The sequence below is a fragment of the Setaria viridis genome, chromosome 3, assembly GCF_005286985.2.
Source record: "Setaria viridis chromosome 3, Setaria_viridis_v4.0, whole genome shotgun sequence".
In the NCBI taxonomy this organism is placed as follows: Eukaryota; Viridiplantae; Streptophyta; class Magnoliopsida; order Poales; family Poaceae; genus Setaria; species Setaria viridis.
In genome coordinates, this window is record NC_048265.2 from 5985554 (window position 1) to 6009979 (window position 24426).

The 24426-nt window shown below is 43.5% G+C and overlaps 2 protein-coding genes and 1 non-coding gene across 8 annotated transcripts; 2 read left to right on the plus strand and 1 right to left on the minus strand.

Moving 5' to 3' along the window:
- Positions 1-719: 719 nt before the first annotated feature.
- On the plus strand, positions 720-7313 carry LOC117849653 (uncharacterized). 4 transcript variants are annotated; one of them, XM_034731277.2, is made up of 9 exons: positions 720-1138; positions 2210-3058; positions 3545-4311; positions 4526-4805; positions 4890-5111; positions 5595-5768; positions 5862-6050; positions 6185-6298; positions 6777-7313. In XM_034731277.2, exons 2-9 carry the CDS (start codon positions 2357-2359, stop codon positions 7071-7073), a joined length of 2745 nt encoding a protein of 914 aa, XP_034587168.1. In that variant the 5' UTR covers positions 720-1138; positions 2210-2356; the 3' UTR covers positions 7074-7313. The 4 variants fall into 4 exon arrangements, with proteins under 4 accessions (XP_034587168.1, XP_034587171.1, XP_034587169.1 ...); XM_034731280.2 differs by having other exon boundaries at positions 720-1100; XM_034731278.2 differs by lacking the exon at positions 720-1138 and adding an exon at positions 1365-1680.
- A 1013-nt stretch (positions 7314-8326) lies between these two features.
- TRNAL-CAG (transfer RNA leucine (anticodon CAG)) lies at positions 8327-8407 on the plus strand. The gene has a single exon. It is a non-coding gene; the product is annotated as a tRNA-Leu (tRNA).
- Positions 8408-18496: 10089 nt separating this feature from the next.
- On the minus strand, positions 18497-23696 carry LOC117850823 (E3 ubiquitin-protein ligase ORTHRUS 2). 3 transcript variants are annotated; one of them, XM_072292279.1, is made up of 10 exons: positions 23274-23696; positions 20811-21343; positions 20587-20712; positions 20232-20331; positions 20029-20093; positions 19818-19920; positions 19473-19611; positions 19130-19344; positions 18879-19044; positions 18497-18836 (listed from the first exon to the last, which is right to left on the minus strand). In XM_072292279.1, exons 1-10 carry the CDS (start codon positions 23694-23696, stop codon positions 18529-18531), a joined length of 2178 nt encoding a protein of 725 aa, XP_072148380.1. In that variant the 3' UTR covers positions 18497-18528. The 3 variants fall into 3 exon arrangements, with proteins under 3 accessions (XP_072148380.1, XP_072148379.1, XP_034588590.1); XM_072292278.1 differs by having other exon boundaries at positions 18497-19044; positions 20587-20703; XM_034732699.2 differs by having other exon boundaries at positions 18497-19044.
- Between the last annotated feature and the right edge of the window lie 730 nt (positions 23697-24426).

Sequence of the window (24426 nt, forward strand, 5' to 3'; positions counted from 1 at the left end):
AGCCATCTAATGTAGAAGGATTCCAATCCAGGCCGGTTTTCGTTCCGGGACTAAAACGAACAACACTTTCAATGCAAGTCTGGTTTCAAATCGGGCCACTTCAAACCACCCGGAATGGACCTCATTCCGGACCAATCCGGTGAAAACGAACGAGGCCTAAATGGGTAGATCATTGTAGCATAACGTGTTGTTTCATCCAGTCTACGATTAGAAAAACGTAAAAAGATAAAGAAATTTAAATGATATCTACCCATGCGTCCTAAATGCGCTATGAGAGCAAACTTTGCCGTAAAACCAGTACCCCTTTACTGAAGTCTGATTTGGTTCCTCTGATTTATTTTTAGCACCCGTCACACCGAATGTTTAGATACTAATTAGGAGTATTAAACGTAGACTATTTACAAAACTCATTATATAAGTGGAGGCTAAACGGCGAGACGAATCTATTAAACCTAATTAGTCCATGATTTGACCATGTGTTGCTATAGTAAACATTTGCTAACGATGGATTAATTAGGTTTAATAGATTCTTCTCGCCGTTTAGTCTTCACTTATATAATGGATTTTGTAAATAATCTATGTTTAATACTCTAAATATTCGATGTGATATGTGCTAAAAATAAGTAAAGGGAACCAAACGACCCATGAAAAGGAAGAAAAAGCCAAGACCTTTTTTATACAAGTAATAATTGGCCAAGTAATGAAGGAGTGACTTCTTCCGCTGCTGCTCCAGAACTCCAGGCTCCAAATCAACTCCAAAATCCACGCGCTCTCCGCCTAGATTTCGGTTAAAGAAAACTCGCTCAGATTCTTTCCTCCGTTCCTCTCCCCTCCTCCCGAATAGTTTAATCCGCTTTGCTTCGGGTCACGATCTCTCCTCCTCCTCCTCCTCGAGGCTGAGGAGGCCGGCCGGCTTCTTGTATCCAGCGCCTTGTTCTCCCCACCCACCGACACCCCAGACTGCGCGTCCACGAACGCACTCGCCCACCAACCCAATCATTCCCAACTCGAGCGGTCGTCTCCGGCCGATGCTTCCTTCCCGTCAATCTTTCCCAGTTCGTCGCATTGCGTCTGGATTAGCCTGCCCCTGCTAGATTCAGGTCCTGCAGCAACTAATGTTCTTGACGCGTTTACTTAGGTTTGCCCGAGGCCCCTTTCATGTCCTTTAATTTTTCTTCTCCCCGCATTTGACCTCGATTCGATTCATGCCTCCGTCTCTGCGCTTCCTCATTAGTGCAACGATTTGAAGAAGAAGATGTTTTTGTTTTTCAGAGTACTGAGTGACTTAATGTGATGGATTGGTTTGGGCCCTGTACTCAGTCCTCTCCCTTTCCTCCCATTTTCTTGGTTTTTTTTTGGTACTGCATTTTGGTTGTCCTAACTTGCTTCAGCTGATTTAGCATTCAATCGGCATTGATAGCTCTCGTACTGAGTCCTCTTGGGTTGTTGCGTGGCAGTTTTGCTTTACATTGCATTTTGGGTGTCGGTAAAGTTCCGGCCTTTTTCACCCACAAAGCCTCATTTCTCTCCAGCGGCTCTGTTTCTTTGATGCCTCACTTTTTGGGGGTTTGCTCTTGCAGACCGGCTGCGTTCGGATTAATCCAAGTTGCTGGTATCTGTTTTCTTTTCCTCTGCTACTGTGCTGGTGCTTGCCATGTTTTGGAATTGGATGTTCCATGGGTTAGTGCAGACTTGCAGTCTGGTCAAAGCCAACTTTTACTCCCAGATCTCTCCCTGTCCCTACATTTCCTCAGTTCCCCTTTATTTTTCACTTGTTTTAGTCGATTCCAAATTATTATATCCATCTGCTAATGCCCCTTGCTAGGGTTTAAACACCACTACTGTAAATGCATTTTCAGCCCCGTTCTGATCCTCTTGTGCTATTTCACAAAGTTTTTTGTAAAAAAAAAAGGAAATTGTGTTGTATCATTTACTTTGATTCAATCTTCAGCTTTATGGCAGCGATGTGATGCAATGAGTTGCATTCATGTAAAATGTAATGATTGACTTAAATTCTTCTCCCATCCTTCATGATTGAAATAAATTTGCTTTTGGTGAGACTTTAATGTTGACAGGTGTTTTTTTCTTTCACCTGGACTTCTGTTTAGCTTCTTGTAGGGTTCTTCGCACATGGTCTTAATTCGTTGTTATGCTACCTGCTTTTCTCCTTTAGTTAGTAATAACGTAATCACTGCCTTACTGAATGCAGGAACTTTGCTTCAAATGTACTCCGTGCTATTGATTGATTTGTTACATAAGTCAGAGTGAATCAAACAGAGGAACAGGATTCCTTCATTCCCCACGCAAACTGTGGGGAGCCACTGAATAAGATCAGTCTGTATCCAGTCCTGCAGTAATGGTGCTAGGTCTCCGAACCAAGACGAGGAAGGATTCTGCCTTCCATGTGGATTTCAACATCCTCATCCAAGAAATCAGCCCTTGGCCCCCTTCGGAGTCCCTGAAGTCTTTGCGCTCCGTGGTCCTGTTCTGGGAAAATGGCGAGCGCAATTCAGGGAAGACAAGCACTGTTGCTCCTTCAATTGGGTCTGGTTCTGCATCTGGGAAGATTGAATTCAATGAGTTCATAAGCTTACAGGCTGTTTTCCAGAAGGAGGGGTCATCCAAGAGTGGAAAGTGGCAGAAGAACCTGCTTGAGCTGAACTTGTATGAGCCAAGGAGGGATAAGCTGAAGGGTCAACATTTGGGGACTGCAACATTAGACTTGGCAGAGCATGCAATGTTTCATGAGGACTCGAGTGTCCCTGTACCTCTCAATTCCAAGAGGAGCTTCAAAAGCAATGCCCAGCCCATGGTTTACCTTCGAATCCAACCATTGGATGGGGATAACTCAAGTGTTTCCTCACGAGATGCATTATCAAAAGAGGCATCAATTGAGAAAGATTCAAAGGAATTCGCCTCGGCAACGATGAGTGAGGAGTACACTGAAGATACTGAGTTTGCTTCCTTCACTGATGATGATGAAGAGGAAGCTCCGTACCCATACCGCTCGGGTGGAACTGTTCCTACAGGTAGCAATAGATCTCAGGAATCTCTCAAGGTAAAAGAAGAATTCTATTTTAGATGTGTAATTCACTGTTGTGCATGTCTATCTCACTTTAAATAAAAGTTGCTTTTCCAAATTATAGTGAATAGACATTCTTTTCTAAAAAAGTATGAATTGTAATTGTAACACTGGGCAAGAGGTTAGTACTATGCTGTTTCTATTACATTACCAAAATAGTGCCATCCTGTATTCATTCTTTGAACTTCCATATTGTTCGTCTCAAGGTGAGCCTTAGCTGTCACTATGGTTGATAGAACAGTCCATACTTCATGTATTCATTTTCCATTTTTATTTCCATGTTTTCTTATCTTGTTAAGTAATTACATGATATCTGTTGATAAAGTAGGAATTTCATGCTTGCAAGTGTCAATAAAAGTAGAAACAGTGTAATTCTGTTATTGTGTTTGTCGTATCCCATCACATCACCATTCTTGACACCGTCTCCAATTTCCATATCTGAGTCTATTTCGAACTTGCTAGGGGAAGGATATCAGCTTGGCTGTTAATGAAGGCACCAGCTCAACATTTGATTCTCAGCGTGAAATGGCATCATCCAGTACGAAAACCAGGAGTGAAGAAGTCGAAAAGTACCCAATTCAAGTCCGAAAGACAAATGGCCATCCAGGGAATCTGTCTCTCTCATCAGATTTGCCCAGAGAGCAAACTCCGTCTCTTCCACCACATAATGCATTCAGAAGTGGTCGTAAAATGTCATTTGCATATGGTATGACTGAATCCAACCAAAGACACTTTGGGGATAGAACATATAGCACTTTAACTACTGATAGAGCAAGGAATATGAGGTTCAGTATGAGAGTTCCAGATGTTAATGGAAGTGTCATAAATAAGAAAGTTGATGTGCAAAAGGAGGAAGTGAAGGAATTTGATTCCCAGGATGTTGCGATTGCTCATGAGAATACGACCAGTGCTGATGATGGATTGCAAGTCCAGGAGCCAATACGCATTTCAAATAATCGAAATGACAGCAAAGTTCGAGAACTCGAACTTAAGGTTGAGTTGCTTGAAGCAGAGCTACGAGAAGTCGCTGCTGCTGAGATAGGCCTTTATTCAATAATTGCAGAACATGGTAGCTCAGTGAACAAGGTCCATACACCAGCACGAAGGCTCTCCAGGCATTTCGTGCATGCACTAAAAAACTTTTCAAGAGACAAGATGGGAAGTGCAGCAAGGAGTGCTACCTCTGGGCTGGTTTTGGTTGCAAAATCTTGCGGATATGATATCGCAAGGTGCATGAGATTTACTCTTCACTGTTCCAAGGAATTATAACTTTTTTTTATGGTAGAACAATTGGCAATGAATCAACAAATGTTTATACTTTATGCTATTGACTTTTCTTTTGCCATTATCTTGAATGTATTGTTACCTAACAGCAGGGATGTAATTTTAAGCATCATGGAGTATTGATTTATCTGTAGACTGACATGAGTTTTCTCTTATCAGGTTGAGTTTCTGGTTATCAAACTGTGTAGTATTGCGGGGAATTGTTACTGAAACTTCTAAGCAATCGGGTACTATAAATGGCATCAATTCTGCTAGTTATAGTTCCAAACCGGCATATAGGAAAAATTCTGCATCAATGTGGGAGTCACTTAATAGGAAGAAAGGAAAACTAATTTCCCCTGAGTTTGATAACTGGGAAGATGTTGACACATTTATAGCTGCAATAAAGAAGATTGAATCATGGATATTTTCACGAATTGTTGAAACCCTTTGGTGGCAGGTTTGTTTCTTGTATCCTTCGTTGCATGTCCCTTTATTTCTGGGAATTTGTTAAACCTGATGCAACATGAACCTTAATTTGCAGACATTCACACCACATATGCAATCTGCTTATATAACCAGTGACTTGAAAACTAGTTCGAATGCAAAGAGAAGCTATGGAAGGATTACTGTTGTGGGAGACCAGCAACAAGCAACCATATCCATGGACATATGGAAAAAGGCTTTCAAAGAGGCGTCAGAAAGGCTTTGCCCAGTAAGGGCAGCTGGACATGAGTGTGGATGCCTACCTATGTTGGCCAAATTGGTGAGCTTCATCTGATTGAGCAATATCTGGAGCGTGCTCCTATTTTAAGAAAGTAGGTTTAGAAATATTTTATTACACATTTGGTATTTCTTGCATGAAAAGATACTGTTAATGCTTCTCTCTTACCAAAAACAATTTTGTTGGTTAGATTACTGTGGAAGGTCTATTGAAGATATTACAAATCTTTTTCTGTGATCTTTCCTACTAGAGGTAGAAGTAAATTGTAGATCAGCATTATGCCATAAAACCACATTTCTTTTTTTAGTCCAATGTGATTCAATGTAAGCATCATGATATCTATGTTATCACATAGAATAAGGCATTTTGATCCTTAAATTCATCTTGATGTGCCTGTCCATTTTAGAATTGCTCAATGCAACTGCATCTTCATTCAAGCTTGCAGCACTGAGAATGAAAAATATTATGGAGTATGTATAAAATCCTTTACTTGTAGTAACTCCAAACATTATCTCCCTTCAACAGGTTATGGAGCAATGCATAGCTAGATTGGATGTAGCAATGTTCAATGCTATATTACGTGAATCAGATGATGAAATTCCAACAGACCCCATGTCTGACCCGATAACTGATCCCAAGGTTCTTCCAATACCATCTGGGAAATTTAGCTTCGGTGCTGGGGTCCAACTGAAAAATGCTGTAAGTCATAGTTATGCTTACTGTTGAGGTCACATGACATAGATTGATGGATCTTCCTTGCTATCAGTCCAATGACATGTATCTTTCTTCCAGATTGGCAGCTGGTCCAGAAGTCTTACTGACTTGTTTGGTATGGATATGGATGACTATCCGGAAGTTGAGAATGCAGATGGTGAAAATGGCTTTGCTGAATCCCGAAAGCCATTCTATCTCCTGAATGCATTGAGTGATCTCTTGATGCTCCCCAAGGATGTGCTCATGGATACCAGTACTAGAAAAGAGGCATGCACGCCTATCTTTTTAAAACTGTTACGATTATTTAACTGCTCATTACTGATATGAACTATTTCAACCTTTTTTCTTGTCAGTTTTGAGCTTTTTTATAGTTCCTAACTGTACCATATCATGTTTCACAGCTTTGTCCTACCTTCAGTTCATCAATCATCAAGAATATCCTTGTGGGCTTTGTACCAGATGAATTTTGCCCAGATCCAATTCAAAACTCTTTACTTGAAGCACTAGAATTGGAGGTTAGTTCATTTAACTTTCAGATGCATTAAACATCCCCAAAGGTTAAGAGCATAATTTGCTTGCAGTTAAGGGTATAAAACCCATCATGTTCCCTTTATAAGACACAATGATTACTTTGAAAAATTTTAACTGCATATTTACTTATCACGTTTTCCTAATACACCTACAATTTTAAAGTCAGTATGACTGAAACACAAGAGCTGCATTCTTTTGTTACTTCTACTTTTTCAAGGGAACCAAAATAGTTTTTATGTGATACTAAAATAAACTTAATATTTATAAATTTGTACTCATTTAGTGGAGTATTGGTTCGTTAGGTTGCTAGTTTGACAAGAAGGAAACTACCAGTAGTTAAAGAACAGACATTGGAAGTCTGTATAGCAATATGCAGTCTGAGCCAAATTTTGGTTGTTTCAGTTCAGTTTATGGAAAATATCTGACCATCTGACATACTCATTCAATCTTCCTTGTTGCTAGGACCACCTGGAGTGCAACAAGGGCATACACTCGATCCCATGTGGTGCATCACCAATCTTGTATAGTCCTCCGGCATCTGGAGCAATTCTAAGCGTCATCGGCGATCCCAGGAAGAGCGGTTCCGCCATCCTTCGCAAGTCCAACACGAGCGACGACGAGCTGGATGAACTGAGCTCTCCACTGACTTTCATCTCCAACACGTTGTCGAACCCGCTTGCAAAGCTGAAGCGGATCAGCAACTCGAGCACATCGAGGTACAGGCTCCTCCATGAGGTCTGGAGGCTGGATGACCAGTAGGGCTAGCACCTCTATGGTTCTCTTCTGTACATATATAAGTTCCCGTTCCCTCTATGGTTCTAGTTAATGCGAGGGATTTCAGTCTATGTATGTTTTGTCACAAGCAACAGGAAGTGAGGAGAAGCTGCAAGGGTTGAGTTCTAATAAATTCGGTTTGTCTAAATGCAAAACTGTTCTGTGTTCCAGTGTGATTTTTTTGGCTGTTCAGAGAAAAGAGGTTGGATTTTTTTGTGATCTGAATGAACCTTTCATCCATCAGACATTTACTTGGGTAAGCTCTGGCCCAAATACTAAATGCAAGCAAGCCTCCTGGACAGCCCGGAGGCCGGAGCTGAGTCCAATGCGTTGGCAGGGCAGGGCAGCCCATTTCCATCCACTCTACCCTCAGTGAGTGGCACAGTGAGAATCTTTAATCCCACACTGCTTACCTGCGGTGAGCATCACTAGTTTATATGGCCGAGCTGAGAAGTGGGTCCCACCAGCGGGGGGTGAAGTGATGACCTACGGGAGGGGCTCCCACGTAACAAAACGCACGTCCTGTGCGGCTAAAACCCTAAACCATACTGCACTCCCTTCCATGTGGGGTCGAGTTGCAGGGGACACTTAATCACGTGTTTCTGGTTCTCTAAAAAAAGGCTTTCTGCCGGTGCTTTGGCCTTGATAACACAAGCACCGATGCCTTGCGTGGGTGCCCCCTCAGGATAGGGTTGGTGGGTTCCTGAGTAATCAATCAGCGCCCTATATATCCCCCTAGTAGCCCTCTTTTTTTTTTAGTTTTTTGAAATGGTATGCCTCTTCTACAGTTCCTCCGTTCTCTTTTATTAGATCAGTCAATGCTTTTTAGTTCACTGCTATTTTCGTCTGCACGTTACAAGTACTCATTTTGATCTTGTAATTTCAAGTAAAGTAAATATAATTGCGAGTATAAAAATGATTAAATGAAACATCAGATTCCATAAGTGTAGTGAAACTGTGTATGTGGCAAGCCACAATTTTTCCCCCTTCAGCCAAACTAGCCAACCCCAATTTTTTACTAGGCAAAGCAATAACGTGGTTAAAAGCTGAATTTATTTTGAAGCTCAAATCCTATACGGCCCATGTTTTCCCGTGGCCAAAATAACACTTAGTTTGGTAGGATCACAGGATTTAGCGTAGATGTTTTTATAAACTCGGTTACTCTGAAAGAATGTGAACTATGTATGCATATTATGGTTAACTTATTTAAATACGTAATACGAACTCTGAGCAGATAAGTCAAGATGGCCGAGTTGGTCTAAGGCGCCAGTTTCAGGTACTGGTCCGAAAGGGCATGGGTTCGAATCCCATTCTTGACAAGGATTTTTTATTTTGGTAGGGATGTAGATTTTAGTGAGGAACATTTTCCTTGAAATTTCTTTGTATGCTATTAGTTGTTCTATGACATGTGATCCCGTATGTCATCTTGTACCCCCCAGCGATGCCTCCAACAGTCTTCCTCGCTGCTTTGGCATTCCCTCTAATTAAAGCTCAGCATACTCAAATGAACTGTAGGTTTAAGATTTGATGCAGAAAGAAATTTAAGTGTGGGCAGTGGAGCAGCTCATGTGAGCACGTGTACAATGTAACATGCAATTCTCATGGTTTAGTTTGATTGACTTCGGTTTAATTAGAGTTAGACTCACTATTCCTTGTTTACATAGCACTATCATTCTCTGACCAACAACTCGAACTACGTTAACGGAGGAAGGCATGAGAGACAAGTTAAATGGAATTCAGTTAAATGGAATTCAGCATCCTAGACTGAACTTGGTCACTATATTCACGATGGACCCATCAGCGACGGATCTAGCGTGGGGGCTACCCCCACCCCCAGCTTGGAAGCTCCACTGTTGCAAGAGGTGGAGGAAGAACTAAGAGAAGAGAAAGGGTGAAGGTGGAGGAGGAAGAAGAGGAGAGCCCCGACATGGTAGGTTTGGATCCGCCCTGGGACCCATCGAATCATCATCACTTGCGGACTCACGTGTTAGAGTAAAATCCTAACCCAGGTCAGATAATGCATTGGACTGTCGGATTTATAAACCAGGCAGTCCACCAGGGGGTTACCCAATTGGTTGATTTATAGGTGAGGGCGATTGCGAAACTAAGAACTCGAATGTGCTCGCGAGAACACGAAGGGACACGAGGGTTTTAGACAGGTTCGGGCCTCCGACGAGTAATACCCTACGTCCTCGGATGTTGGAATTGTTAGGATTGGATCGATACCCTCGGGGAGTGCTCTTGGCCACCTTATATAGGTTGATGACCAAGAGTTACAAGTCGGTTTGAATCTAATCTACTCGGTAGTTACATGGAAGGTAATCTGAGTCGGACTACAATACGCGTTCCACCATATCGGGGTAGATTTGAACTATCTAGTTGCCTTAGCGTGTACTCCAAGTATCTTCATATCCTCGACCCGCACGCCCTGGTCAGGCGGGCCTACTTGTCAGGTTCAACTAGATTCCTGGTCAGTGAGGACCCACGGGGTACCCATATTCCTCAAGCCCTAGAGCGATGTGTAGGTGAACAGAAACTTGAGGTCATCACAGCGAAGCTTGAAATGAGGTTGGCTGAAGCTACGATGGCGTCATTATGTCGGAGAGGCTGCGCAGTGCTAAAAAAAAAAAAGAAAATCCGAGTGAACGCAGAGCCAACGTGCAGAGCGAAGTCAAGTGCCGAGTTGATGGATGTCAGGCATCGAACAAGTCGAAGCGAAGGGTATGGATATTGTTGCAAGACACACTCTATAGGAGTAGCCCTCGAGCATTGAAGCGATTAGTAGAATCGGTCTAATGGTCAAAAAAGAAGTAAAAGTTGATCCCAGAAGCAAGTTCAAGTGCCCGAGCAAAAGGATAGTCGAAGCCACGAAGGCATGCCTGACCAGAAATAGGCGCCCAGCCCCCAAGGATGAGGACTGACAGAGCCGCAGAGGCACGCCAACCTGCAGTAGGCGCCCAGCCCCCGTGGACGAGGACTGGCGGAGCCACAGAGACACGTCTACCTGAAGTAGGCGCCCAGCCCCTGAGGACGAGGACTGGTGGAGCTATGGAGGTGCACCGAGTCGCATCCCGCCTTGAGCCAGAAAGATTGGCCGAGTGACGGGAGGCACGCCGAGTCATCTACGGCGTCCAGCCCCTGAGCTTGGGAGCTGGACGAGCCACGGAAGCACGCCAAGTCGCCTCCCGCCCTGAGCCAGTGAGGTCGGCCGGGCGGCACGCCAAGTAGTTTTTAAGTTGTAAAAGGACAATACAAGCCAAGTAGTTTTTAAGTTGTAAAAGGACGATACAAACATTATGTAGCATAGTGTAGATCATTTAATAATTGAACAACTCGGAAGTTTAATTCGTTGTAGAAGTAAATTCTTGCATGTCCTGCTCTTGTAGGTCGTGTAATTTCTCCGAGCAATTAGCCTATTACGTTTAAGCACCTAGCCTTGCTGACCACTGCTCATGAAGAGGACGGCTTATCTCAGGCTATAGCGTTGGGGCTGACCTGATCCTCGCATATAGGAGATGCGCAGGATGAGTCAAGGTTTCACGGATTAAGGCGTGTGCTACCCGAATACTTTAGCAATCGTTAAGGGGGACGAACAAGCCACAAAATAGTCGAAACTGTGCAGAAAAGCATCAACATGAGCTAGGCACCCGCGGCGTGTAGCCCCCGCCCACCCATGTAGTGAAAAGACCAAGCTGTAGAAGCAGTCATGGTGCGACCAAGGTGGTTGGCGAAAGTCACAGAGACACAGAAGAGCCGAGGCAGTCGGCAAAAGTCACGGAGACATGGAGGAGCCGAGGCGTATGTAGGTATACGAAAGTCATAAAATATTTAATTAAAAATAAGACTTAGCTTGATTTGTGGTCGAGTCGGAGAGCAGCGTCCTATCCGAGTGGATAGCCATCGGTGAACAGTTGCTGGGTGGTCAAAGTGGTCGGCGGCGCGTCGGAGTGCAGTAGAGAAGCGCAGGTATGCCTCGCTGAAGAATTGCCATGCGGCCATGCCAAATTCCGGAGTCTGGCCGGTCGATTTGTTCCTGATACGTGACTCTGTCCGACTGATGCCTATCTTGAAGCTATGCAGGGAGAAACCTAAATGATCTGTAGGATCCAAGTCCATCCAGTATTAATTAAAGAACCATAGTTAAGCACTAAGCACTGCATTATTCAACTATAGCCACATCTCGCGGGTGTGGTTGATGGTGGCAGCCGCCCTTGCGGTGATTGCGGCCGCGTCTCGGGCTGAGGACAGCGGTGCGGGTGGGTGGGCGAGCGCGAGGAAATCCTTCGTGCTCTTGGGGAAGATAACGTCGGAACGAGATGCCATTGAGCTCGCTGGGGAGGATCTCATAATCACTCCTACCTGGCACGCCAACTGTCGGATTTATAAGCCCGGCAGTCCATCAGGGGGTTATCAAGTGGTTGATTTGTAGGTGAGGGTGATTGTGAAACCAAGAACTTGAAGGTGATCGCGAGAACACGGAGGGACATGAGGGTTACAAGTTCAGGCCTCCGGAGAGTAATACCCTACATTCTGTATGTTGGTGGATTGTATTGCTCAATGTTCGGATGTTGGAATTGTTGGGATTGGATCATTGCCCTCGGGGGTGCCCTTGGCCGCCTTATATAGGCTGACGTCCAAGAGTTACAAGTCGGTTTGAATCTAATCTACTCAATAGTTACATGGAAGGTAATCTGAGTCGGACTACAGTACGCGTATCCGGGTAGATTTGAATTGTCTAGTTGCCTTGGCGTGTACTCCAAGTATCTTCGTGTCTTCAGCCCGCACGCTCTGATCGGGCGGGCTCACTAGTCAGGTCCGGCCAGTATCCTAGTCGGTGAGGACCATAGGTACCTATATCCCTCGTTATGTTAAGTCATTAATTTGGACCGATAGAAAATCGGTCAGCCGCATCGAGAGAACTTGCATTATTATTATTGGTCGCCCATTTCGACTCGAGGTGTTCCGTGACAGCTACGCCAGGACCAAGGCTGTCTTTGAGAGGATGATGATCTTCGACGCGGACATGAAGAAGCAGTACCAGGAGAAGGGCTTTCGAGGTCGCTGACGAGGAGGCAGAGGTGGAGAGTTAGGGCAGGAAGCAGAGGGGATTAATTTGCAGGACTATGATGTGATCATCGTCGTGGTGTTATTGGCATCTCTTTGCTACTTGTGGTTCCTATGCTATTTACAGTCGGGATGTTGCTCATCTCATGCTAGCTTACCGTAGGTATTGGAATCAATAATGGATATGCTAGTGAATCACTGTATTGCAATTGTCGCCGATTGGAACGATACTAGTAAAATTTTCTGATCTCGATGATCTTGCATACAACTCCCTGTCCAAATACAACTTCTGCTAAAAGGCAATCCGTCAACGAGATGCGACTTGCACTTTTCTTTTTTAGTAAACCATGCATCATCAACCTGCACATGGTTACTAGTAGAGAAACGATCTTTCACCCTCAACAAAAATCTCGATCGTTTTTACCCAGAACTAAAAGAGACTTTAATCATCTTTAGTCCTGGTTACGTTACAAACCCGGACTAAAGCCCCTAAGAGTTTTAATCCCCACTTAGTTAGATGTATTGTGTAGGTGAGATGGTAAGAAAGCTATGCGCGAGGTAAGAGGTTGCGGGTTTAAATCCCACACAGCGCGCACGCGCATATTTTACGTAAAAAATTGTGGAAGCCTCCTAGGAATTTTAAATTTTTTTTTGCAAAACCTTTTAGTCACAATTGGTATTACCAACACTGGTAGAGAAGAGACCTTCCATCCAACATTTTTTTTCCCGATTGTCTTTGGATCAGGGACTAAAGTGTCTTTAGTCCCGGGTCAAAAGGTCACCACTGACGGCCACCGACGGGGAGCTCTTTAGTCCTGATTGTAATGGCTAGTGGCGCATAAAAATCTGGCGGGGCGTTTTGTCCCAGTTGAAAACACCAACCAGGACTAAAGCCCCTTCCTTTAGTCCCGATTGGAATTACCAACCAAGACAGGAGGGGGCTTTAGTCCCGGTTGGTGTTTCCAACCGGGACTAAAGCGCTCTCTTCACAGGTGGTAGGCAACGCTCCCTTATCTTCTCTCCTCCTCTCCCTTTCTCTTCGCGCAGGCCTCTTTAATTTCTTTTCTTCCTATCTTCTCTCCTCCTCCTCTCCCTTTCTTCCAGGTGGAGCGGCGGGCGAGCTGGCACGGCTGGCTCCCGGTGGTCGACCTGCTAGGGGCAGCGGGGCAGGCGGGCAGCCAGCGTGAGCGGCGGGTAGGCAGGCGGCTGACGCGGGTGGGCGGTGGGGGCACAAGCAGTCGGGGCAGCGCGACCCACTTTTTTATATTTTTTTAAACCTTTTTAAGTCCCGGTTGGTATTACCAACCGAGATTAAAGGAGGTCTTTAATCCCAGGTGAATAACCCGGGACTAAAGAGATGGACCTTTAGTTCCAAATAGTTAGTTCCAGTTATTTTTTCGAGGGCTATGAGTCTTACCAACCAGGACTAAAGGTGAATTTTCCACCCGTGCAACCGGATCAGGTGGAATAATCGGAACTAAAGGTAGTCCCGGTTGGATTTTTAGAGATCCATGCGTCTCTCCAACCAGGACTAAGCCTCAGTTTTCCACCAGTGGGTTTTGGGTCCTATCACGGCTGTCATCACCTTCAGTTTCTTGCCTGCGACAGGACTACCGCCACTCAGCACCTATAGTCCAAGATACTGGGTTATTGACATTATATTCTTTGCATTCTAACGCGCGGATAGAATAGATAGGGCAGGCGAATCTGTCTAACCTTGTCCGCTTTAATGATCATTGCTGCAAGCAGTGGCAGAGCCACACGGCAAGTCAAGAGGGAGACATTAATCCTAGCTTGTTGAATAATATTGACATTTATTAATTTCTAACCATCAATTCAGTAGCTGGTAAATGGATTTTACAGCTGCACAATAAGAACCACCACTACTCAGCTAGTCCAATACTGGTTCGACATACATATTCCTGGCATTGCAACACGCTGAGATAGAATAGATAAGGCAGGTGAATCTTTCTAACAGCATAATTTTTCTTGCCTGCAAATGCGCTGGATCAGGCGACTAGAGTGCCCACCATCAGGGGCATCAGTAACGCACCGCTGCGGATCACAAATGAATCCTGCAAAAAAAACACGATTAATTTTGTACTAAAATATAACAAATATATGATCAGCCTTAAATTTGTAAATACGATGCCAGCTAGGAATATTCTGGTCAGGACCGGCTCTATAATTTTAAGGGTCCTTGGGCAAGCATGAAGATAAGGGTCCGTTGAACTAATTTTTAATATCAAAACTAAAGTATATAGTATGAATAATAAAAATTACTTTGCAATATATGTATAGCTCATAAAACTAACAATAGTATAACAAAAAAAACTAAAAACAATAACCATTTTGATTACCTCAAATAAAAATATAATGCTTCAATTCAGTGCTTTGTAAAAAATCGTCTTCGGGTATTTCTTGATGAAATTTTTTCAAGAACAGTATCAAGATTAATATCATTCAAAATATCCTTCTCAATGCTGCACATAGCCAAGCCATTCAATCTTTCTTGTAACATAGTTGATCTCAAATAATTTTTCAATAGTTTCAATTTGGAGAAACTTCTTTCAACTAATACTACTGTTGCTAGAATAGTTAAGAGAATCTGATATGCAATGGAGACATTCAGACTATGACATGCACATGGCATATATAATGCTCTTGGATTAATTTCAAGCAAACATGTCTGCACACCTTGATGTTTTCCCTTCATATTGGAACCATTGTCATAACCTTAACCTCTCACATCATCAATGTTCAAATCAAGAGACCGAAGTGCATCCAACAAAACATTAAAAACCCCAATCCGGAGGTGTCATCAACATGTAAGAACTTCAAGAAAAATTCTTCTACTCTTGGAATGGTACTTGACATATTAACACAACACACAATTAATATCATTTGTTCTTCATGGCTCACATCTGGGGTACAGTCCAGATAACAGAGGAATACTTGGCATCTTTGATAATCTTTAAGATATGATTTTTCACAGCATTAGCAAGAATAGTAATTAATTCATTCTGAATATTATGGCCAAGATAATGATGATGAATTTCATCACCTAATATTTTCTTGCATTATAGGATCAAATTCAGCAATCATTTCAACTGTGGCTAGAAAATTACCATTGTTACGTTCATAAAGTTTCTCATTTGATCCTCGAAAGGCTAGATTTTGTTTAGCAAGAAACTTCATAGCAGAAACTATTCTTACCAGGATCTGTCTCCAACGCTCCTTTTCCTTTGTAATTTCCCGTTGCATTTCATCATCAATTGTTTGATTTTTTGCTTAATCTAAACCGAAGCTCATTCCATGTACTCATGTTTGTCAAATGCTCCATACTATTATCATATGTTTTTAGTTTCTCACTGAGCTGTTTCCAATCCCTTACTCCACCATATGCTAACAATGACTTGTTCTAATTTGATTTGAACAACTTGCAGCAAAAACAATAAACCTTGTCCACATATTTAGAATAAACTAACCACTTCCTATCAACAAACTCACCATTAGATAATTTTCTGGAGTAGTAAGCATAAGAAAAACGTCTGCCACTAGGATCACAAGGGAATTGTAGATCCATTTCTCTCACAGATCTTTTCTTAATTAAGATATCTTTTTTGCTATTGCCAAGATTTTCCCATGTTCTGGGATCAAAAATAGTCAAAACTGAATCTTCTTGTTCATCAATATTTGCAGTTTCAGTATCATCCGAAGGCTGTAAAGTGTCACCGCCTGGAGCCTGAGTATGATCATTGGCATCAGCTTCAACATCTAAATTATGCTCTTCTGTAGCACCTTCATTGGCATCAACTTCTGCAACGTGTTCCTGACCCTGATCCTGACCGACTTCAGCATTATTTGAAACTGGAAAAAACTTATGTAGAACATCTCTCTGCGATTCTACGAACTGATCTTCTTGTTTTCTTTTTTTTCTTTTCTCAGCACCGGACAAATACTTCTTAGGCAACATCTATCATATTCAAATAAATACATTGAATTAGAAATTTTAACCGTAGCACAATCGGTATAAGCATAGCGCATAAAAAAACAAATAAGAAAAAAAATTGGAAATACTAATCAATCGGTGTGTTGCTTACTGTGACGAGCGAATTGGATCGGTGTCCTTGCCGTTGCCGGTCGCCGCCTCACCGGGTCAGGAGCCAATCGGATCGGAGCGGGCCTCTCCTTAGCCAGAGTGCGTCGATGGGCAAGCAGGGTCGCGGTGGTAGGAAACGATCAAACGCAACGTCGCATGCAGCCTGCCCTCCACTCGATGGATCAGGTTACATAGAATAGGACTGGAAGGGAAAGTTACCTACGGCATGAGTTGCTTTGTGATGGGCCTTCAAATGCTTACTATGCCAAATAGAAAATTATATGTACTAATTACCTATATGGTCTTGGACCCCCCGGCTCCATAGGCTGCCCCCTAGAGCCGGTCCTGATTACCCTGGCAAAAGAAGACAAGCACGTTCAGATTATTTTGAGAAGGCACTTGTATGGCAGTTTCTTTCTGAAACATCCGAGAATTGCAGTAGATGCAATTGATACAGCATTTTGGTGTATCTAACCACAGAATAGAGCGGAACCAAAAACTCGATTTTGTGTGTCTGTGTATGTGTGTTTTGGGGGGAGGGGGCATGGGCCCCTGGACCCCTACCTCCACCCGTGCAACATAAGTGCGGCACCTACAAGCTAGTGCCCATTCTTGCGCCTGCCACAGAAGCCCTTCACCGACGAGATATAGCACCCAATTCCCATTTTTGGTGTAATGATTGCTGGAATTTTGACAAGGCATGCTGATAAGAACAAGACCAAGCCAGTGGCTATGTAGATGATCTATACAGGATATCGAAACATGTACGTATGAGCTTCCAATCTCTCTGGACTTCCTGTTCAAAGTAATAAGCTGAACTTGCCTTTTGACCACCAACATGAGCATACTACATACTTAGAGGCAGTGGCGCAACAAATCTTTACTTAATTATTTATATTTCTTAAGCATGCAGTGTCTGTGTCTCTGATTTTGGTTTTTGTCGTCCAATGTCTGTCGTCACTGGTAAGGTGGGCCTCTTGGTTTGGCATTCACACGACACCTTCCTCCTACAATCCAAATCTTTCTGTAGTTAGTCATTTCACTTTATTGGATACATGGACGAAACCGATGAACATCTATGCCGCAAACGTATTCGGTCCGTATTCACTCCCACTCCGTCTTTTTTTACCGCAACACAGACGAAGAGGAGAGCCGAACTCAATATCATATCCAGCCATGGCAATGGTGGCGGTCGCCGGGAAGAAGGAATCGATGACTCTACATGCATTCATGCTGAGCGATTATGGTCTCTCCATCAAGCCTGAACGACGACTACATTCAATCCATGTAGTGAACGGCTACGTCCGTGACTCTGTGAGAACGGTTACGCCCCCTCCATCAAGCGAATCTAGTTGTGCCGCTGGCAATGACGGTCCCGCTCTCCCGCCCGTATGTATTCTTATCCCTAGCATCAAGGATTCTTTTGTTTATACACATACATGCAAATAAAAAGATATGCTAATTTTTCCTGGTGTAGGTTAGTTATTGTATGTCTAGTTTGCCTAGCTAATTGTTTATTCGTCTTCTCTAATAGAAAATTTTCCAACAATCACATCTTGCTACTGGTGTGATCTCATGCGGAATCAATGATCTTGTGCTAGGTGAATCACTACCAGATTGCAATATTATTGGGGAAAAAAAGACAAGCAAGATTCCTGATCTCGATGGTCGTATGCACATGTGCCTGACTAATGCTTTTCTAGAACTATTTGGATATTCCAATATCGATTACAATGTGAGAGGAAACTTAAAACTAATTTAATTTAGTTCTTATGTGATACGTAGAGTTTGGAAAATGGGTTGATACTTTTTATAGAATTTTTGAGACTTGATAGCTAGGACCAAAATCTCAATATATAGTTCCGAATGGCTCAAAATGCCCGGCAACTGTGTGCAACGGCTGGCGAAATAACATTGAGATAACGACACTACTGTTATTGTCTGGAGCTTTACCATGAACCATCCTGCGCTTGCTCCGGGTAACTTATAATTACTTTAAACATATTCGATGACAAACCACCATACAGGTATTCGCAGTCCAGTTCCTGCAAGAGTACGCAACCAACCAATTACATACAATACAACTTCCATGTCCAAATACAATGTCCACTAATTAAAGAGAAAGCCTTCAACGAGACGATGTGACTTGCAGTTCTATCACACCTTCAGTAACCACCATCAACCTACACACGGTTTTGAAATTTGAATTCTATTACGACTATCATCAGCTTCTGGTCCTTGCACCTTGCCCGCAACAAGGCTACAACCACTCTCTTACACACCAGCAGTCTCGTCCAAGGATGCACTAGTCTTCATCCTTTTACTGCCATCTATGCCAATGTCAGTGTCGTCTCCCTTGCGCTTCTGAGGCTGCTGGCTTTCATTGTTGTCAACCTCCTTGGAGCCCTTGATCTCTTCCACAGCGTCTTCTTCGACTAACGCATCCACCACTTCTGTTGCATTCGTCTTGTTCTTCATAGCATCTTTTCCTTCCTCAGCATCTCCTTTATCCTTCTTATTAGGCTGCTCGTCTCCCTCCTTGATTTCAGCCACAGTTTTGACAGAACCATCAGCGTTGACATCTGAATCTTCGATTTCGCAATCCATCTTCTTATCCTCATCACTACCTTGCTCATCCTCATTCAAGCTGATATCGTCCTCTCCCTTTGCCAAACCACCATCAGTTTCCTCCAAGTCATCACTATCATCACCGCATTCGTTAGTGTCATCACCGCCTTCTTCAACAGCCTTCTGCAAAGACTCGATCAGATCCATCATCTCTCGGTTGATCTGAAATAAAAAAGGAATATCACCAAACATGTTAGAAACTCTGCCAGCTCTAGCACACTTGGACGAACTTTTATTTCAATTTCACCTGTGGATTCACTAGGAAGTCACAGATATCAGTTGGGCAGGAAGGGCACTTCTTCACAATCTTTTGAGCCCTTAGAGTCCGACCACCACGGCTTCTTTCTCTCACAGAGGACTGGGTATCATATGCCCCAAGCAAACAAGTCTTGCAAAAGTTGTGAGCACAGGGAGTAGTGAGTGGTTCTTTAATCACTTCCTGGCAGATAGAACAAGCAAACTCTGCAGGACAAGTTAACAGAAAATAGTTCTTAGAGAACTCTCATGGTACCGAATTCAAGCAAGTTAAACCCAATACGTACCGCAGATTAAAGGAATGCGTAAATAAATATAACAGAAGAAAAGATAACCTTTCAGCAGTCTTTCGGCCACAGACATCTGAGCACACCTTGTTCTTCTCCGGATTTGCTTGTCAGTCTCAGAAACACCAGTGAGAACAGGCTTTCTGCTGATTGGAGGAGGAGCCATCCATCTCCAACCTTCTTTCTCCTATAAGATCAAGTAAATATATAAGCAGTCAAAACCCCCCCCCCCCCCCCCACATTACATGAACTTCATTAGTGAACACAAAATTCCACCATATAAATCGTGGGAAAATTAAATATTAGCTCCTCTAATAGCTCATCTATCACTGTCTGGCTTCGCTCGAAACATGATTCAGTAATATTGGAAGCAGAAGAAACAGATGCACATACATCATAGTCCCATGCAGGACGTCCTTTTCTCTCAGTTATATCAGTTGCATCTTGTAGCTCCGGTATCTTGGGCAATGGCCTTGGACGGTCACCATGATCATCACTGAAAACCAAAGTAATGGTATCAGGTGAAACGGTGCTGTTTTTTAATTCTAAAAACCGTGTAGTCTATTCGTGACCAGATAGATTAAAGGCAAGTATTTTGTCAAACCTGGTCCAAGGAGCTGGTTCATTGTCACAGCGTACAAAGAGATACCTGCATACTCTGAACTTACCCTATGGCAAAAGGAAGAAGTAGTGCCTTTTATACTTTTTCCATACATTTGTTTAGCTTGGCAGCTGATAAGCAGCTGCAAAATGCAAAAGTATGGGAAGAGCACTTATGCAATCTGTATACAGGAATGTAAAAGTTACCTGAATACCAATCTTCCTCCAGCATTTCTCAATTCTATAAATTCCATCATACCTCAAACCAGATTCAGGAGCATAGGAAGAGCGCTTCTCTTTGTGGGACCTGTTAAGAGAATGTACAAGTTCATATATAAGAGAATGTTAAGTACTACAGATAGACTATCAAATGATCTCAATATGGGAACAGTTTTTGAAAGGAATATGGGAACAGTTTATAATACCGAAAAATTAAAAGCTTATCTCCATGTCAAGAAATAGAAATGGAAACAAATAAATACAGCAGCAGATCTTAATGTCTACTTGGTGCACAACATTGCAGTTTCAGGTATAAGCATGGCAAAAAAAAAAAAAAGCATACCGCACAACCCGGACCGGGTAACCCTTCATGCAACTGATACGCAAAGCTGCATTCATCTTCTCAAACTTTTGATCAAAAGATTGTTCCTTGTTTGTTCTCTTGTTTCCGCTTAGATCTCTCCCACCACTGCATTAGTAGATTTTATTTACAGACATTTCAATAAGGTGAACAATGATAAGTCAATAAAAACAACAGAAGTATAGCAAGTGATCAAATTATTATACCTTCCAGTATAAAGGAACCACTCCCCATGGTCTTCATCATCTTCGTATCCTCCTGAAAGTGCTACTGACTGAGCACCATGTGTGGACTGGCCAGCAATACCAGCAATATGAGGAAAATGAGCACCCCATTGCCTGCATTCAAGTCGGTCTCCCCATGTTTCCCCAACTCGAACGCCAATGTTCCTCTTGGGGTCATTTTCTGCAAGAATGGGACCAAAATGGTCTGGAGCAATGGTCACGAAGATCTGGCCGCTTGATGCATTTGCCTTTCCAGCCCGCTTTGCCCTCTCAGTTCTATATGCCTTGTCAGGCCTATCATCATTCCGGATGTAATGATATGTCGCTGCTGAGCTATCTGAATTAGCATTCTTCGAAATTTTTGCCATGCGAATAGCTTCCACTAAATTGGAATTAATTCGTGGTTGCTGTGCCATTTTTGACGGGATCTGTGCACGACACTTGCCACATGTCTTCTTTCCACTATGTATCCACTTCTGGAAGCATTTCAAACAGAAGTTATGGCCACATGGTGTCTGTAAGAGAAACAATTATGTATTAGTTAGAGATGGAACGAAATAAATTTTCGGTGGATGATAAATAAATGTAACGGGGATATCATGGCTACCAAAAGTAAGACATACAAAGTAAGAATATACATATAGACAAACAAAAAGTCAAATAACTACCAAAGGATAAAAACATGGCACCAATTTTAGGACACATGGAGTTGCATCAAACCAGCAGAAGAACCAAATAAAGTTCCTCCGTAACTAAGTTTACATGTTACAAGCAAAGAGAGAAAAAAGATGAAGAAGAACAAACATGCTGCCTCCAGTAGAACACCATTTTAGCTCAATTTGCCAATGAACCACTGAATTTCGAATTGTACATGTCACAACTAAATGATTAGCTCAAACTGTTATCGAGGGTTAGCAACCAACCATTATGACAAGCCAATGAATAGCTACGAAGTTCTCGCTTAACATCTTTATTAGGAAAATTATAAGTGGTACAGCACGGCTAAAAATGAAAATAGGCTACGAAATGTTCAATCATCTTGGTGAGAGGCTAACAGTAAAGAGCAATGAAAGTAGGACAAATGATTAGATGACTGATAACTAATGTTTCATCTCACATACTACCTTCTAAATTTCAGTGTTTCAAGGCACAATAAATGCATATATGGTCACATTGAGCAAAATATCACACCAAACTGTCAGATCACTATCATTACCACTCAAAGCATAATTATGGAACTGTAACGCGAGATATAAAAGAAGAAAAAGGCAGATTTATAGGATGGCATCAAGGTAGCTATCATTTATAAGGTGGACCAAGAGGCATCGCACTAAAGAATATCTAATTTACCTATTATGGTACCAAAACGGCAAAGCCAACCCCCCCCCCCCCCCCACCACCACCACCCCCGGCCTGCGCAGGAAGTAGCATTGCTCTAAGACTTCATGTGCAATAGAAACAGGTGTGCTTATTATATTAACAAATTACATGCAGTACAGAAAGTAAACAACTCAACCACAAAGTAGCTTCTTATTCTTTTGAAAATACAAATTCTAAAGCATTGGAGGGAGAACAAGAGACCCCAGGCAGCATATAAAATATGCATGGTCGCATGGGGAAAATGAAATGGAGATACTTGCCACTTCATTGAAGCGAGAGTAAGAGACCAGTGACAGTGTCTCATAAGCAGGCTCCTAAGGCAAGGAATTATATATGCACAGCATCCAATCAAGTAACATGGAGCAAATAGCAATAGAAGCTGGTAGTAATCACACCAACAGATGACATAGCAGAAGTATTATACAGATAGGCCTATTCACTGTTTGCCCCCCAACCAGCTAACTCGTGGAAGGCTGGACCAAACCGAGTATATATCCTCGCTGTTCATGTGTTTTCTCCAACCCTGGAATGGCGGATGTCCTTGCTAGTTTGGTTCAAGAATTTATTTCGTTTTTTGAGTGATGATAAAAGAAGCATCGATCGGATCGGAGGGCTAGCCAGCAGCACGGATGGTTTCTTGACGTCGCCTAAAATAAATAAACCGAAGTACCAAACCGTCTATATCGTAGCAAAGCATGGTCTGGGTTTAAGTTCTGCAAAGAAACCGCCTACGCCACGATTGAACAGGGAGATGATGACCTCCGAGAGGTAGTAAATAAAAATACTGGAACTACATACAACAACTCAAAAAGAAGTCAAAAACTACTGGTAGACCTAAGCAAAGAGATATTAGCGCAAAAAAAAGAAGAAACACGTACATAAAGCAGAAATCATGTGAAGAATCTAAAACGATTCCAATACATACATCTTCCGGTAACAGAGAAAAAGGAACACAGATCCGACATCAGAAGCAGACGGAGACACGGATGAGACTACTGGAAGAAGAAATCGGGGCACACCAGATCCGAGAATGGCAGTGCACAGGGAAGAGAGAGCGTTGCTCACGGTGACGGGGCGATCGGGCAGCTTCAAGCAGAAGGCGCAACTGAAGCTTCTGCCAAGCATCTCGAGGACATCATCCCCTTCACCCTCGTCCTTGTTCTCGTCATCGGCGGCGGCAGATCCGGCGAGGAGCTTCTGGCGGCGTCGCGCCTTCTCTTGGTCGGAGAGAGTAGCGTCGGCCTCGATAGCGCGGATGGCGGCGACGAGCTCACCTCCTGCCGCGGGGGCGGCGGCGGGAGCAGCGCTGGAACCAGAGCAGTCGGGGCAGCTCCAGCTTGCTGCGTCGGAGAGCGCGGGGCGCTCGGAGAGGCAGGGGGAGTGCCATGGCGTCGCGCAGGTGGAGCAGCGGAGGAGGTCGACCTCGGGCGGGGCGGCGGCGCGGCAGACCATGCAGACGCCATCTTCGTCGCAGGGGAGGTCTGGCATGGCGGCTGCGGCGGGTGGGGGGATCGGGGATGGGGGAGGGTTCGGTGTGCGCTAGGGTTTGGCGTGGGGCGCCGGAGGGGGGAAATGTGAGGAGCGTGAGACGGTGACGAAAGCGGAAAGGAAGAGGAAAACGAGGGTTTCGCTTGCTTCAAATTTTCGGTTTGCCCGCTGCCGTGTCGCGCACACCCCGCCGTCGGCGCTGGTTTGCCCGCAAATTGTCGGTGCTAAACCGGGAAAAAAGGTTAAGGGGTAAGAAAAATGAACCACATTCATACACCTCAAATAAGCTTCAAGATTAGGGTTATAGGGTTAGGGCTCTAAGGTTAAAAGAGGCAAAATTTGATTTCATTGGACTTTGAAAGGGCGGTTCGGTGGAAAGGGAGGACCGAGGATAGCGCCATAGTGGTGGTTCGAGGAGGGAGCTGCTGGCTTGCGAATAGGAAGTGCGCGGACATGGGCGGGGGTGGGGGTGATGGCGCCATCGAGTCAATGCAACGGGGTCGGACCAGGCAGCCTCCTACCTGTTGTCGTGGACGCGGGAGGCATGGATGAACACTGCAATCGAATAAGAGAAAAGCAAGCTGAAGGTTGAAGATATCAGTTAAGTCATTAGATAACCACTACTTATCATCAATATGAGAAAATCTTAAACTATGAATCCATGCTCATCGCCACAGTTTGGTAGTGGATAAGCGAGGGATGGGTGTGGAACCTATACTTTATGAAGGAA

Excerpts from the sequence above, each read along its gene's own strand:
- LOC117849653 (XM_034731277.2), top strand. The coding sequence starts at position 2,357 with ATGGTGCTAGGTCTCCGAACCAAGACGAGGAAGGATTCTGCCTTCCAT. Across the intron at positions 3,059-3,544 it reads GATCTCAGGAATCTCTCAAG|GGGAAGGATATCAGCTTGGC; the intron begins GTAAAAGAAGAA and ends CGAACTTGCTAG. Across the intron at positions 5,112-5,594 it reads TACCTATGTTGGCCAAATTG|GTTATGGAGCAATGCATAGC; the intron begins GTGAGCTTCATC and ends TCCCTTCAACAG.
- LOC117850823 (XM_034732699.2), bottom strand. The coding sequence starts at position 23,696 with ATGCCAGACCTCCCCTGCGACGAAGATGGCGTCTGCATGGTCTGCCGC. Across the intron at positions 20,094-20,231 it reads GGAGGAAGATTGGTATTCAG|GGTAAGTTCAGAGTATGCAG; the intron begins GTAACTTTTACA and ends CTTTTGCCATAG. Across the intron at positions 19,612-19,817 it reads GTCCTGCATGGGACTATGAT|GAGAAAGAAGGTTGGAGATG; the intron begins GTATGTGCATCT and ends TTGATCTTATAG.